The sequence below is a fragment of the Muscardinus avellanarius genome (genome assembly GCF_963383645.1).
Source record: "Muscardinus avellanarius genome assembly, chromosome: 4".
NCBI lineage: Eukaryota > Metazoa > Chordata > Mammalia > Rodentia > Gliridae > Muscardinus > Muscardinus avellanarius.
This window is the reverse complement of record NC_137789.1, coordinates 17,069,472-17,087,005: the sequence shown is the minus strand read 5'-3', so window position 1 is coordinate 17,087,005 and position 17,534 is coordinate 17,069,472. Positions and strand designations below refer to the sequence as shown.

At 37.0% G+C, this 17,534-nt stretch overlaps 1 protein-coding gene across 1 annotated transcript in view; it reads right to left on the bottom strand.

Annotated features, from left to right (window-relative positions):
- Positions 1-17,534, bottom strand: part of WASHC5 (WASH complex subunit 5) — a gene marked incomplete at both ends in the record, with an annotated part of 72,753 nt that overhangs the window by 21,441 nt on the left and 33,778 nt on the right. Inside the window, 3 exons of the mRNA XM_080694629.1 lie at positions 10,751-10,930; positions 12,114-12,215; positions 16,394-16,474. Of these exons, the coding sequence (XP_080550755.1) occupies positions 10,751-10,930; positions 12,114-12,215; positions 16,394-16,474 (363 nt within the window). The remainder of the gene's footprint in view (positions 1-10,750; positions 10,931-12,113; positions 12,216-16,393; positions 16,475-17,534) is intronic.

Genomic DNA, 17,534 nt, shown 5'->3' with positions numbered 1-17,534 from the left:
ACATCCTGGGACACAAAATGAGCACTAGCAAATTTAATAAATGTTACATACTTCTCTGTGTCATTTCAGACCATAATGGGATGAAACTAGAAATCAACTATAAGAAGACCCAGAGAAACAACATAAACATGTGAAGACTGAACACCACACTTCTGAATGAAGAATGGGTAATAGAAGATGTAAGAGGTGAAATCAAGAAATTTCTAGAAACAAATGAAAATAAAGATACAACATATCAAAACCTCTGGGACACTTTGAAGGCAGTATTAAGAGGAAAATTTATAGCACTGAGTGCTCACATAAGAAAAACAGAAAATCTTCAAATAAATAGCCTAACGACACACCTCAAAGCCCTTGAAAAGCAGGAACAATTGAACCCCAAAGCCAGCAGAAGATGGGAAATTTTTAATATTAGAGCAGAAATTAACGAAATAGAGAATAAAAAAACAATACAGAAAATCAACAAAACCAAAAGCTGGTTTCTTGAAAAAATTAACAAGATTGATAAACCACTAGCCAACCTAACTAAAAAAAAGAGAATCAACCCAAATTATGAAGATAAGGGATGAAAAAGGAGACATTACTACTGACAGCGTAGAAATCCAGAGGATTATCAGAAACTACTTTGAAAAACTATACTCCAACAAAATGGAAAATCTGGAGGAAATCGACAACTTCCTAGATAATACAACCTTCCTAAACTGAGTCAAGAAGATATAGAACACTTAAACCAACCAATAACAATCAAAGAGATTGAAACAGCAATAAAGAGCTTACCATCAAAGAAAAGCCCAGGACCAGATGGTTTCCCAAGTGAATTGTATAAAACCTTTATAGAAGAGCTAACCCCAATACTACTCAAACTATTTCGGGAAATAGAAAAAAACCAGGACTCTCCCAAATACATTCTATGAAGCCAACATCACACTAATACCCAAACCGAATACAGTTCAAGGAAGGAAAACTACAGGCCTATATCTCTGATGAACTTGGATGCAAAACTATTAAACAAAATACTAGCAACACGCATTCAAAACCACATCAAGAAAATCATACACCATGACCAGATAGGGTTCATCCCAGGGATGCAAGGCTGGTTCAATATACGAAAATCAATCCATGTAATTCATCATATAAACAGAATCAAAGACAAAAACCATATGATCATCTCAATAGACGCTGAAAAAGCATTTGATAAAATTCAACATCCATTTATGATAAAAAACACTGCAGAGAATTGGAATAGAAGGAACATATCTCAACATTATTAAGGCAATCTACAATAAGCCCACTGCCAACTGATGGAGGACATGGAAGAAACCTGAGGAACGAAAGGTTCCGAAAGAGTTAAGGCAGTTTGGCGAAAGGTCAAGCTTTCCGAGACTCTGGGTGACTTCTGGTCTTTCCGAAATTTCTCACCCCCAACCCCACCGGTGAGAGCGGGAACTGGCTGTAATCATGCTCTTAATAATCTTTAACCAGGCCTCTTTGTTTCTCCTTGTTTTTTAATTTTCCCTCCATGATTGTATTCTGCAAACATATGGCGTATGTTCTACATCAATCATTCTGCATTGTGTTTGAGATTGTACTTTGATGTTTTTCTTTCTGTTGAAGTTGTGGTTTTGGTGCAGGGAAAAAAAGTATAAAAACTTAGTTCTAGAGAATAAAGTTGTCAGTGGTCCAAGAGACTACTGTCCATGTCTTCATTTCAGGTCTCTCCCTCCCAAGTCCCGGGGAGGAATCCCCACATGTGGCGCCCGCAATCAGGGACTTGAAGGAGCCCCCAAAGAGAAGAGGGAGGAGGCCGCTGCAGAAAGAGGTAAGCAACTATGGGAAATCAAGTAAGAATCCTTTTACAAAATTAGTACATTATCTTTTAAAGCAATATAAGATAAAGATATCACAAGAAGAGTTGCAAAATTGTTATGATTTAGCCGTAGAATATAATCCTTGGCTTCCTGATGAAGGAACTTTAGATGAAGAAATATGGGACAGAGTTCAAAAAAAAAATATTATGACAGCCTATTGGCAAGGGGAGAAAATCCTCCCTCAGTGGTGGGTCACTTAGTCTTTAATTAAAAATGACCATTCAACAAATTGACGGCAAGGCTTTAGACATAGAGAGTGAAACTAAAAAATCACTTCAAGTATATGAATTGTCGAAGGAAGATTTAGATCAAGCCAAAAAACAAAAGGACATAATGTTTGCCTCCAAAAGCCCAGGAAAAGAAGTCGGAGTGAGCATCTTGGCGCCCACACCTGCTCCCCCTTCGGCCCCTGTGGCAGAAAGCCACATAAATCTTTTAGAGCACAGAATGAATCCAGTCTCGCCTAAATCTATTTCTCTCAAAATTCGAGACTATCCTGCTCATTTAGCTTTTACCTTCCCTGTCACTTTTAACCCTGGTCTGCCGCAGCAAATTGAATGGAGAGGGCTTAAATTTGATACTATTTCTTCTTTCAAAAAGGCATGCATGCTTTATGGGCCCGCTTCTAATTACTGCATTGAATTCTTGCACTCTTGGGCAGAGAACTGGATCCCTTATGATTTTTATACAGTAGCAAAGATGGTCCTTACAGGACAGCAATATTTACAATGGCAAATGTGGCTCAGTGAGGAGGCAAAACAAATTATGCGTGATCAGTTGGCTCGGGGAAATCAGGCTCAGTTGTCTTATGAGTTACTCACTGGAACTGGGGCTTGGTCAGACCAAGCAACTCAGATCCAAAATGTACAACTGCAGCATATATATTGGATTTGAGAAGCTACTATTTTGGCTTGGAAAAAAATTGATACAGGAACAGGAGAGCCATTTACAAAAATTTTACAAGGACCCACTGAAGAGTATAGTTCCTTCATTGGGAGACTGAAGGATTCTATTCAGAAAACCATAAATAACGCAGAATTGTCGAAAATATTAACCAAGCAACTAGCTTTTGATAATGCTCATGAAGATTGTCAGGCCGCTATCCGGCCCATTAGAGAGGCCGGGAATGTTTTAGAGTATATGAAGATATGTCAAAATACAGGAACAGTGAAACATAAAGCACCAATAGCGGCAATCGAAACCAAGAGAATACAGGATATAGATAAGCAAAAGTGTTTTAATTGTGAAAGACCCGGACATATAAAGAAAGAATGTAGAATCCCCTTACAAACAAATAACTACAGACAAAAGGGGGAGAAATCAACACTCCCTGGGATATGTCCTAGATGCAAGAAGGGGAGACATTGAAAAAGTAAATGTAAATCTAAATTTGATAAGAATGGAAATGAGTTACAAAAAAAATAAAATATGGGAAACTAATAAGGGGATGTTCTCTCAACCCCAAACAAAATGAGGGACAATTTTCTGAACAAAAACTCAAAAAATTAAAAGGACTTTTGGAAAATATGATAATTAAGGACAAGACCATTTCTATAACTTTACAAAATGTAATGACTCTTGCTACAGTCACTCAAGGAAGTGCTGCTATGTATTTACCAGCCCCTCATTCTCAACGACTGTTGGTTGTTAATAATCCTCATAAAATAGATTTTGAATATATGGGCCCTGTTCCAAAAAATACTGTGGGATTACTTCTTGGTCTCAGTGATAATATTTTGAAGGGCCTTCTGGTACATACTGGTGTAATTAATGAGGATTATATGGGGGTAATTTCCATCTTGATCCATGTCTCTGATAATGTGGAGATAAGGAAAGGAGAATAGCTTGCTCAATTGTTAATCCTTCCCTATTTTAAGTGTAACACTAAAAATAAGAAACAGGTGGAAAGGTAAAAAAATAATGATATCATAGGGTTAACTGCTTTTTTACAAAAAAATAATAAACCTATTCTTACTATTACTATTAAGGGGCGGCCTTTCACAGGCATGCTAGATACTGGAGCAGACATATCTATTATAAGAACAATTGAATAGCCAAAAGGATGGCCTAAACAAAAACCCCCTACTACTTTAGTAGGTTTGGGAGTACAAGATAGTGTATATCAAAATAAAGAAATTTTACCTATTGAGACTGCTGATGGAACTAACATTTTGCTCCAGCCTTGTATTGCGGATTTAAATTCAAACAATGCCTCCTTATGACTATTTAGGTTATGTGGTGCAAAAACAAACAGTAAAACCCAAAGTTGCTCGCATAAACATTCCGGCCAATTGTACTTTAAATAATATGCAAAAACTGTTAGGAGACAATAATTGGGTTCGACACACTCTTGAAATTCCAAATTATGCCTTACAACATCTTTTTGCCACCTTAGAAGGGGATCCTTCCTTAAATAGTCCACGGGTGCTTACTGCCCAGGCAAAACAAGAGCTAAAATTGATAAAACAAAGAATTTCTGAGGCATTTGTTCAATGATATCAACCTGGCAAAAAAAAAAAAAAATAGGATTATTAATCATGAAAACTCCTAATACACCTATTGGAATTGTAGTCCAAAAAGACAAACCATTAGAATGGATGTATACCCACCCTCATAAGAGGCCAAAAACAATCACCCCTTATATTGAACATGTTTCTATGTTAATTGTTTTAGGTAGAAAAGGGATTATTTCTCTTTCTGAATATGATGCTAAATTTATTACTATGCCGTTTAACAAAGAAACCTTTCATAGTCTTCTTAATCTTTATACTTCATTACAAATTGCTTTGGCTGATTTTGTTGATAATATTACTTTTCATTATCCTCAAGGAAAGTTATGGAATTTCCTCACTAGATGTGATTGGGTTATTAATTCTGTTGTTGTCTCACAACCCATTTCTAAAGTTCCCACTTATTATATCAATGCTACTAAACAACATAAGGCTGCCATTTATGGTCCTGATTTAAAATGACAACTCCCAACCCCTTATCAATCTACACAAAAAAATGAATTGTTTGCTCTGATTGCATTGTTAGAAAGATGCTCTTGTGCTTTAAATGTGGTATTTGATTCAGCTTATGTAGTTAATTTATTTCCTGGTATTGAAACCGCATATATCCCTGATGGCCCTGCACCTATTACGCAACTTTTTCTCAGGCTCCAATGTTTAATCAGACGCCAATCTGAGCCTTTTTATGTTACCCATATTAGATCACACTCCAATCTCCCTGGCCCGTTAACACAAGGAAACGCTGGTGCTGATGCTCTTTTGGCAGCAGTTTTTTCCTCACCTCAGGAGGAACATACGTTTTTTCATTCAAATGCCAACAGGTTACATGTAGCATATAAAATTCCTTTTTCTCAAGCAAAACAAATTATACAAAATTGTCCCATATGCCGGCCTTTTCATTTAACTGAACAACCTGCAGGTGTTAACCTAGGGGCCTAAAACCTAATGATCTCTGGCAGGTACACTTTACTCATATTTCTTTGCCTCTTTATTCCTTAGCCTTGATAATTATAGATACTTATTCTTCTTTTACATGGGCAATACCTACTAAAAGTAAAACTTCCAAGGCAACAATACTGACATTAGTAAACACTTTTGCGGTTATGGGAGTGCCTCTACAAATAAAAACAGATAATGGACCTGCTTTTACCTCTAAAGCATTTAAACAGTTTCTTACTAAATGGAATATTTCCCATGTTCCTGGCGTCCCCTACACCCCCAAGGTCAAGCCTTGGTTGAATGTGCTAATGCTACTATTAAACTTCTTCTTTCTAAACAAAAGAGGGGAAATATGGACCCCAGAGAAGTTTTATATACAACTCTTTATACTTTAAACTATTTAAATTTTAAAAATTCTTCTGATATTACCAGAGCAGAGAAGCATTTCCATACAAAGAAGAAGCCATTATTACATCAGGCAGTTTGGGTTAAGGACCATAATAATGAATGGAAGCCAGGAAAATTATATTTCCTAGGCAGAGGTTATGCTCTTGTCTCCTCAGAAAATGGCGAGCAATTCTGGATCCCCCGAATGAAAACTCCGGTGGAGAAAAAAAGATGAAAAACTTATGGTTCCAGCTTCACCAGAGGCAGATATTGGAAAAGAAACCCTACCTGACATGGGTACAAATAAAGAATCTAAGTAAGAAGGCAAAGACTATAGTTAAAGAAGCAGGAGGACGGGTGACACCAGACAAGATGTTTTTTTAGCAATAATTGCCATATTGTCCTGTGCTTCAGGGGTGAGAGATGACAACTACACATATTGGACTTAAAGCTTGTTGACTGGACAGATAATGCACCACTAGTGCTCACCAACCATTCAGGAATAATGCCACCCCTTGGCCCTGGAAGAAGATGCCACTAAGCCATCCAGATGAAGAAGAAGAATTGATAAACTTCACATTGGGATATGAGACTTTACCTATTTGTTTTGGGGGAATTGACCTATGTCTTCCAATATTTCCCCAATGGTAGGGATACAATGTTAACAATGGGACTGGATTACACCTTAAATTTTTGCTGCTTTTTCTTTTTACTTAATGCTACTGATTTGATGGCTCCTCATCATATGAGTAATTACACCATTACTTTCTTAGCCCCCTTAGATTTGCCATGTAAAACAGTTTCTTAAAAAAAATTAATTAAAATTATGCTCTGTTATATTAAAACACATGTAAAGCAAAATTGGCCCAGATTGCTACTCATAAAAATTTCACTTTTGTAAATTGGGGGCCATACGGGTATTTTACTGATTGTGATGAAGAGCATAATGATAATGTTTATTATAATAAGAATATTATATACTAAAATATTACTAAATCTAAGTATCAAAATAATGTTTCTTTCTGACAACAAACTATATAATTTTTTAAAACAATGAATATTTGGCTCCACCTAGACCTTACATTGTGGCTGCTGGCCTTTTAGGGCCAAACAATAACAACGACAACAACAAATTATTAAATAGATCATTTTATAAATAGTAGAATTTATAACCATTGCCTCTGTGAGTGCTGTTACAGGTACAGCGTTACATAATTCTATCTAAAATAAAAAATGTATAACTAATTAACATAATCATTCTCATATTTGTATGAGAATAACAAACTAAGATAGATCAACAGTTTTTGGATAAAATAAATAAATTCAGAAAAGCTCTACAATGGATAAAAAGTCAATTAATAAAAACAATATCGATTATCCTTGAGATGTCATTGGAACATTAGTCAATTTTGTGTCACCAATTTAAAATACAACCATACAAAATATAAGTAAAACTCTATTCGTCAGCATCTAGCCAGCATCTCTAGTAACAACTCTTTGGATATTGATGCCTTAAAAAAAAAAATTAAGGAGACATTTGCTCATACACTTTCCTCTGAATATGATGATAAATTTTTTAATGCTTTGGACAATATTATAAATGATAATCCTTTGTCAAACTTGATAAAAAACACCAGCTGGAATATTGCAATTGTTGCTTATAGGATTATGTTTCATGCTTATAATTTTAGGATTCGGATGGGTCTGGAGAGCCTTGTCTGAATCATAGGCCTCTAACCTTGCTCTCACTGCAGCTGCCGTTCAACTTAATAAAAAGGGGGGAAATGATGGAGGACATGGAAGAAACCTGAGGAACGAAAGGTTCCAAAAGAGTTAAGGCAGTTTGGCGAAAGGTCAAGCTTTCCGAGACTCTGGGTGACTTCTGGTCTTTCCGGAATTTCTCACCCCCAACCCCACCGGTGAGAGCGGGAACTGGCTGTAATCATGCTCTTAATAATCTTTAACCAGGCCTCTTTGTTTCTCCTTGTTTTTTAATTTTCCCTCCATGATTGTATTCTGCAAACATATGACGTATGTTCTACATCAATCATTCTGCATTGTGTTTGAGATTGTACTTTGATGTTTTTCTTTCTGTTGAAGTTGTGGTTTTGGTGCAGGGAAAAAAAGTATAAAAACTTAGTTCTAGAGAATAAAGTTGTCAGTGGTCCAAGAGACTACTGTCCATGTCTTCATTTCAGGTCTCTCCCTCCCAAGTCCCGGGGAGGAATCCCCACACCAACATCATATTAAATGGGGAAAAACTCTAAGAATTCCCCCTAAAAACTGGAACGAGACAAGGATGTCCACTATCACCACTTCTCTTCAATATAGTGCTAGAGACTCTAGCCAGAGCAATAAGGCAAGAAAAGGAAATCAAAGGAGTACAAATAGGAAAAGAAGAACTCAAGCTTTCACTATTTGCAGATGACATGATACTATATTTAGAAAACCCAACAAACTCAATCAAAAGACTTATAGAACTGATCAACAAATTCAGCAAAGTATCTGGATACAAAATCAATCTTAAAAAATCAGAAGCTTTCCTGTACACCAAACATAAATCCACTGAAAAAGAAATTCAGAAGATACTTCCACTCAGGATCTCCCACAAGAAAATAAAATACCTAGAAATAAACTTGACCAAGGAGGTAAAAGATCTCTACAAAAAAATTATAAAACACTGAAAAAAGAAATCGAATAAGATCTTAGAAGAGGGAAAGATCTTCCATGTTCATGGATTGGCAGAATAAATATCATTAAAATGGCCATCCTTCCAAAAGTGATCTACAGATTTAACGCAATCCCCATTAAACTACCAAGATCATTCCTCACAGACATAGAAAAATCAGTCCTTAAATTTATCTGGAATAACAAAAAGCCCAGAATAGCCAAGGTAGTTCTCAGCAACAAAAACCACGCAGGAGGAATCACAATACCTGACTTTAAACTATACTACAAAGCCATTGTAATAAAAACAGCATGGTACTGGCAAAAGAACAGATATATAGACCAATGGAGCAGAATAGAACACCCAGAAGCAAGTCCACACACTTTCAGCCAATTGATTTTTGACAAAGGGGCCAAAAACATACACTGGAAAAAAGATAGCCTCTTCAACAAATGGTGTTGGCAAAACTGGTTAACCATATGCAGAAAATTGGATATTAATCCCACTTTTTCACCCTGTACAAAAGTCAATTCATTATGGATCAAAGACTTGGAAATTAAACCAGAGATCTTGAAGCTCCTTGAAGAGGGCATAGGTCCAACACTGCAACACATAGGCACAGACAAACATTTCCTCAACAAGACCCCAAAGGCACAACAAATTAAAAGGATAATCAATACATGGGATTGCATGAAACTGAAGAGCTTCTGTTCAGCAAAGGAAACTATCAAAAACCTCAATCAAGAGCCAACAGAATGGGAGAAGATTTTTGCCACCTACACAACCGATAGAGGACTAATATCTAGAATATACAGAGAACTCAAGAAACTCAACACTAAGAAAATAAAGCATCCAATAACAAAATGGGCAAATGAATTAAATAGACACTTCACAAAAGAAGAAATTCAAGTGGCCAATAAATGCATGAAAAAATGCTCAACATCACTGGCAATCAGAGAGATGCAAATCAAAACTACCCTGAGATTTCACCTAACTCCAACTAGAATGGCCATCATTCAAAACACAAACAACAACAGATGCTGGCAAGGATGTGGAGAAGTGGGAACTCTAAGACATTGTTGGTGAGATTGCAAATTAGTGCAACCACTTTGGAAAACAGTATGGAGAATCCTCAGAAGAATGGAAACAAATCTACCATTTGATCCAGCAATACCACCGTTGGGTATCTACCCAAAAGATAGGAAGCCAAACTACCAAACTAATGCATGTGTATCTATGTTCATAGCTGCACAATTCACCATAGCCAAACTATGGAACCAGCCAAGATGTCCATCAACAGATGAATGGATTACAAAACTGTGGGATATGTACACAATGGAATTTTACTCAGCCATCAAAAGAAAAACTCAATTACATCATTTTCAGGGAAATGGATGGAACTGGAGGACATTATGCTAAGTGAGATTAGTCAGTCACAAAAAATAAGAAATCAGATGCTTTCCCTAATATGTGAGAGTTAGGGAGAAATGGGTCATAGGAGGAACTCTAGATGAAAAAGGAAATACTATAGAGGAGCAAACAAGACAACCTAAAGGAGGAAAAAGGAGTGGGGAAGAGGAAAATCTCTAAAACACACAATGTACTTAAACATATCGAAGTCAATCACTAAGCCAAGCAAGGGAGGGAGGGACGAGGAGGGAACGGGGTGGGAATTGCATAGGGGTTAAATCAGCGATGAGTACATGTTTGTACACACAAGTTTTTTACCCCAATATGATGTTTGAATATAATGGACCAATAAAAAAATTTAAAAGAAAAAAAAGTCAAGATTTTAACAAATATTTTTCCAAAGGAAATACACAAATGGCAATAAGCATGTGAAAAGATGCTTGTCATCAGTGATCATGGGTGTGCAAATTGAAACCACAATGAAATATCCCTTCACACCCACTATGATGGCTAAAGTAAAAAGTGGAGATAGTGTTGGTGAGGGAGGGAAAGAAGTGGATTCATCATAACTACTGGTGGGAACTCAAAGTGCTGCTGCTGCTACAGAAGGAGCTCAGAGGCTCTGCAACAGGTTACACACAGAATTACTAGGTATGGACCCTGATCAGACAGGACCCGACTGAACAAGTCCTAAGTCACCGCACTCTGCCATTTGACTGTAATGATTCCAGCAATCAGCTTCATTCTACAGCCATTTAATTATGTCTAACTTCTTGAGGTCAGGTGCCATATTGACTTTGTTGCCACCCGATGGCTCCTGATGGTCTCTGACAGACCATCTAATGTGTACTGACTGTTAGCAGCTATTTTAAGTAAATTGTTTTGCTCGTGTCTCTGAGGTTTAGAGTATATATTTTAAAGATGAGAAATAACAAATACAGTCGAGAATCTTAAAATTTCTTAGGTACCTTTGTTCTTAAGAAGTTATTACATTCTTGCTCCACATTATAATTTATAATACGAGAGACTTCTTCTTGCCAAATCTTCAGGCCATAAATGTTGACATAGTCCTGTATGTATTCAAAAGAGCGATGGAATCCATCCATGGTAGCTCCTAACTCTTTTAGCTTGGGCATCAGTTCACTTGGCTGTACAAAAGGGGAAATGTAAGTCTATTACACTGGAGTAGACTGTCAACCACTAACCCCCAGGTCATTTTCAAATGATATCAACTAGGGGCCCAGATTTGTAGCTTATTTTAACTTTGAAAATACTTATTTCTTACTTTACGTAGTATTAATGTCAAGTGATGTCAGACATTCAGTAAAGAATATATTTCATTCATTTGAGAAGCGAGCTCTACATGACACAATATTAAAAGCATATTGATGATTTCTCTCATGTCATTTGATGAACACACCTGATTCTAGAACACTTAAAATATTTTAAGTGAAATTCACTGAGGTTAAGAACACCCTAGATGTAAATTTTAGGTTTATTTCTTTTTCTTTTGAGAAAAAAATACCATATTTCCTAACAGATAAAGCGAAATAAGAAGTTACAGCCTTTGTAGTGCCTATTCCCTTGGGATTAACAAATTCTTTTAACTACAGAAATAACTCTGAGCCAAGCAGGCATGGTGGCATACTCCTACAGTCCCAGCTACACAGAAGGCTGAGGCAGGAGGATTTTAAGTTCAAGGCCAGGCTGGGAAACTTTGAGAGACCCTGTCTCAAATTAAAATATAAGCATAAAAGAAAATTAATTAATTAATCGGGCTGGGAGCGTAGCTTAGTGGTAGAGCACTTGCCTGGCATGTGGGAGGCGTTGGATTCCATTCACAGCAGTGACAAAAAAAAAAGTACTTTGAATCATAAATATCAGTTCAATTGTTAAATTTGGGGTCCAATTAGTAAAGAAAAGAAGCCATGATTTTTTTTTTTGTGTGTGTGTGGTGTTGGGAATGGAACTCAGTGCATTCTTCCTCCAAGCTATACCCCCAGCCCTATTTTTTATTCTTTATTTTTTAAACAGGATCTTACTAAGTTTTATTAGGCCTCACTAAGTAGCTGAGGCTGCCTGCAAACTGCAATCCTCCTGCCTCAGTCTCCCAAGTACTAGGATTAAAATCATACACCACCTCACATGGCCAAGCCCTGGTTTTTAAAAGAATTTTCATATAATGTAGATACATTCTATGATAGGATTAAAAAGCACATCAGTTGTTGGTACCATGAGGTAGGTATACACGAGAGAAGAAGAAAGCCTTGGTGTCCTAGCTTGTCATGAGCTGGAAGAGAACAGGACAGACCCATTTTGGTCATTTGGTACCTTGGCTCGAGGATTGAATATCAGTCCCCTGTGAAGGGCGAAAGCGACCCGTTTAACCAGCTCCTTCCTTATTCCATCTTCTAGCAACTGCTTTGGATCCACCTAAGCAGAAATAAAAAAATAAATTAATTAAATGGTAGTTAGAAAAAGTGAGTCCTGAAGAAATTCAGAGGTATGATATGGTGTCCAATTTTCCTACCACACCTCTAAATAATTTGCATTTTTTCCTTTCCTCTCCCTACTTGATCTTGTGTTATTTGGACAGAGTTGTTAAACCTGTCACATTATCAGGAGTATTTCAGTAAGCTTCATGATGATAATTTTACAACACGGTTCAAAGATGATAAGTATGGAAAGTGTTTGTTTTTTTTTAAATTTTTTTTGTACTGGGGATGGAACCCAGGGGCATTCTACCTCTGAACTATGCCCTCAGCCCTATTTTTTATTCTTTAGTTTGAAACAGGGTCTCAGTGAGTTACAAAGGGCCTCAGTAAGTGGCCAAGGCTGTCCATGAACCGCGATCCTCCTGTCTTAGCCTCCCAAATGCTGGGATTACAGTACGGAAAGTTTTTAATTGTCTTACATTTGAATCATTTCATTAAAAGTAAAGTGCCTTTTTTGGGCACAGTGGAGCATGCCTGTAATCCCAGTACTTGGGAGGTGAAGACAGAGGCCTTTTAATTTGTAAGGGACCATTATTTTAAAATTTAAAATGACAGATTTCATCTGGTTTCAATTAAACTTCAAAGAAGACAGCTTTAGTGGAAGTTTCAGAAAATACAAAAGCCAGACAAATACACCGAGTTCCATGAAGACTGTGCAATCAGCAGAATCTAGATGATATAGACCCAGGAGGGCAAATGATCTGGGTTCTTCAACAGATCAACCGTAAGCAAAGAAAGAGATGGAGAAGAAACCTGTCGATTAACACAGACTTAAGAGAAACAACATTATTTTTCTTAAATGGGAACATCTGAACTATAGTGTTTGAAAACTTACCCTTGAATAACAAAATTTAATGAAGAGAGGCTGAGATTAGGTTAGGGCACAGGATGGGAATGCAGAAGCAGGGGCTGGCTAAATTATATTCTTGACTTACACTGTCATTAGAATGACTGGTATTTACCTTATTATAACCCCTAACCCTGTACAATTATCTCTATAGCTTTTAGTACCTGTGCTTCATTATATAATAAAAGGTAATTACAAATATATATAATCATTGAGGACGAAATCGAAGTAACATGAAACTTATTACAAAGAGATTCAGGGGCTGGGGATGTAGTCCAGTTGCAGAGAATATACTTAGCATGTGTGAGGCCTCTGGGTTCAATCCCCAGTCCACACTCACTTGAAAAAATAAAAAAAGGGATAGATTCGGTGAAACAAAGTTCAATGTTTTCATGAATTTAAAGGGCTCCAGTGGCTCTTCCCATTATTCCTGAATTTTTACTAATTTATAGAAGTGTTCATAGCCAGGGGAAAGATGCTTTCATATAGCCCCTTCTTCACAATCCTCTTCAACCCCTGCCCACCTTCCCCAGGTATCAACAGATTTTCATACGTAACCTCTAGACCGCTCTCTATTTACTCATATATCTAACTATTCATCCATACATACTTAATTTCAAAAATCTAAGCAGGAGCAAAATGTACATACATACATACATGTATAACACATATCAAATGACATAGCATAATATACATTGTTTTACAATTTCCTTGTTAAATTCTCTATCTTGGAAACATTTCAATGGCAAATTCTTTTCAAATAAATGCAGAGCAATCCAGAGTATGAATGCACCACGGTGTATTTAGACATTTCCCTATTAATGGATGTTTATATTATTTGTTTTTCTTTGTTTCCTTTTGGCTATCTCTAACAATGAACACTTTAATGTATATTTCACTTGGTTTAAGTTTTATTGACCAAAATGAATCTATACATTTGTAAGGTTTTGAAATATATCCTTAACATTCTGAGGTTAAAGATTAGTGAGGACAATAGGATTCCTTCCAAAAGCCCTAATTTGTTATTGTTTGACTGCCATAGTCTACTGGGTTGAATAAAATTGGTTGGTAATTATTCCTTTTGCTCTTGTTATCTGAAAGATTGTGGAGAAAGATGTATATTTTATTAAGCAGTCTGTCCTTTGATAATTGTTGCTCATTATTAGGCCTTATTACCAGCCACTTTGCAGTGCTAGGTATTATCATTTTGTAGGGATTGCTTAGAAGCGAGTAACCAGCATGTGTATTCTCTAGTCACCATCCTAATTATACTGGAATCAGGCTGGAAGAATGCTCCGCAGATTCTATTACAATTTCAGGGTAGCAATGATTTTTTTTTTTTAAAGACTATTTCCAGAAAACACAAACCAAAGTTCTATTCACATTTAGGTTCATTTCCTCTGTTTCCTTGGATTATAAGTAACACATCTCTTATAACCTGGCAATTCAAGAGCTATACTTTTTTTTTTTTTTTTGGTGGTACTGGGGTTCCTGGAAACCCTTCTACCTCCGGGCTACACTCCCAGACCTATTTTATATATTTTTATTTGGAAACAGGGTCTCCTAAGCCAGCAAGGCTGGCTTCGAACCTGTGAGATCCTCCTGTCTCCACCTCCCAAGAGCGGGGATTACAAGTGTGCACCACCACGCCCGGCTACATTTTTTTTTTTTTTTTAAGGTGGTACTGGGGTTCCTGGAAGTCCTTCTACCTTGGAGCTACACTCCCAGACCTATTTTTATATTTTTATTTGGCAACAGGGTCTCTTAAACCAGCGCGGCTGGCTTCGAGCCAGCGTGATCCTCCTGTCTCCGCCTCCCAAGCGCGAGGATTACAAGCATGCGCCACTACGCCCGGCTACATTTTTTTTTTTTTAAGTGAAAAATATTCAGATTCTATTCATGTCAGAGAAATTAAAAAATAAAAGTACTATGAACTATGGGAATGGGTAGATCATAAGTCATCCCAGGACTCTAAATTAAAATATCAATGAGATATCATTTTATACTCTTTGGGGAAAAATTAGATAATGGATAATACCAAGTGCTAACAAAGATGTGGGTAGACTCTGTTCATTTCAGAAGGCAATCTAGCAGTACTGAGACAAAGTAAGTATAAAGAGGCCCTAAGTCACAAGAGTCCATTCTTGAGTACGCAGATCTTAGGGAAGTTCTTGAACAGGTGGGGAGTAGGGACAGGTGAGAGATGTTCATCACGATACTGGTTGTGATAGTGATGAACCCAGGTGTCTGTCTCTTGTGGAAGAGTTTAGTAAGTGTAGAATTCTATGTGGCCTATACAACAACATAAATAAATGTCAAAGACAGTAACCAGTGAGCAAAGCTGGGGAAAGAATGAGATTTAGAGCCCCATAATTAAGATTAACCAGAAATAGAAGCATGCATGAAATAATAGCATAGACTAAAAATGAGGATATTACATATTTTAGGGATATATTAAGCACATAGAATGGTTGCTATGGGGAATGGGATGGGACAGGGATTCCAGGAGAAGACCGAAAAAACTAAAGGAAGAAAGAAGCCGGCATGCGTGGTCTGCAAGGAATATAGTTATATCTGCTCTCTGCTTCTGAGATGCAAAAGAAAAATACTAAGAGGAAAGAAAAAAGGAGATGACAGGGAGAAATACAAAACAGAAAGACATTTTGCCTAAGAAAATGAGCCATTTTGTTTTCTTTGCTATGTCAAAAATTCAGTGAAACAGATCTTTTTCTTAGTTTTAAATAAACTTTTGGGACAAACATTTACTAGCAGGTTAGTGATTCTTAGGGACTGGGAGGAGGTAGGAGTGGCTAGTGACTGATAATAGATACAGGTTTCTTTTTTGCATGTTTGCAGAGTGATGAAAATGTTCCAGAATATGATAGCGATGAGAGTTAGGCAACTTTGTGAAGATATTAAAAACCACTAAATTGTATATTTTTAAATGGGTGGAAAGTAAACAAATTATATCTCAATTTTTAAAATGGAAAACAATAAAGATTGAGAGCCTTAAGTGAAAAAGGAAATTAACAATTTACAATTCATAATTTATAAATTATTAAATACATAATTTATGATGCCATAAATTACCTTCAATTATTATGAGCAATAAAGATTATAATGCTCTCTTCTTCCCTTAATGAATGAGTAAAACCAAATTCAGGATGTGAAACATCTGGATGACATCACTCTCTCTTCCACACATGACAGTTACCAGGAAACCTAGACAACCATCCACACAGCCACACAGACCAGCGCCAAGATGTTACCTTGATGATGCCGACCAAAGTCGTTTTCATCATTAAGATGCCTTCCGTAAAAATGGAGATGGCATGGGTGAGCTTGGCAACCTTTAGCAAAGAAGAAGAGGTATCATGAAGAATTTGGAAAAGACTCATCGTTTCTATGGAAGGCTACAATAACTGCCTCACAGTCCTGGAGTGGGAAACGAAAACAAACGAATATGTAGCTTCCTAAAGGACATCAGTGTCCACAGGCACAGAGACTGTTGAGACATATTGGGCAACTGAGTCAGGAGACATCAGCCAGTCCTCGAACCTTTGAGAAAGCACTTCCCCTTCTTTGGCTTCAGTTTTCTCATTCTAAAATCCAGAGCAGGACTCAGTGATAAAGATGGTCTCTTCCAGCTAGAAAACGGTAATGGAGACTGACAGGAAATCTCTCCTTCCTAGGCCTTCACATTCTTTTCAAGCAACACCAGGAGACACCGATAAAAATACAGACGCTGTAGTTGGAGTCAGAATAAACACAGAAATGCCATGGTAGCTAATCTGAATTCCTGAGGTATTCCTTTGGACTTGTGTCAGGGAATGGGAGACCGACACTGGACATCATTTTCAAGTTTCACTTGATTTTACCTTTTAAATCTTTAAACTTTAAGTCCAGGGAGAAAGAAAATCAGAGGTATCTGGGGAAAACAACTTCTGAGCTTACTCCACTACTGGGTGGGCTTAAAAGTCTGAGAGAAGAAAACAGTTAATGGAATATAGATTATTTTGAGCCACTAGTTTGGGATCAACTCTGCTGGTTGGATTTTTATTTTTTTACTTAACTATGGTGCAAAATCGTACTCATACAGTTTGCTTCCCACTTTTAGTACAGTACTTACCAGTTTCATGAGAGGCTAAGCATTTTATTATAAAATAGGCTTCCAAGTGGATGATTTTTGCCTATGTTCTGAGCATATTTATGTAGGTAGGCAATGCTCTGATGTTCACAGGTTAGGTGCATTTAATTCATTTTTAACTTGGGACATTTTCAACTTGGAGATGTTTTATTTGGAAACCATGGTAAATGAAGGGGTATCAATAAAAGGAGGAGCATTGTATGTCATCTAGCCCAAGGATAACAAGGATGGATTTACTAAAACTGTTCCAGAGAAAGGTGACC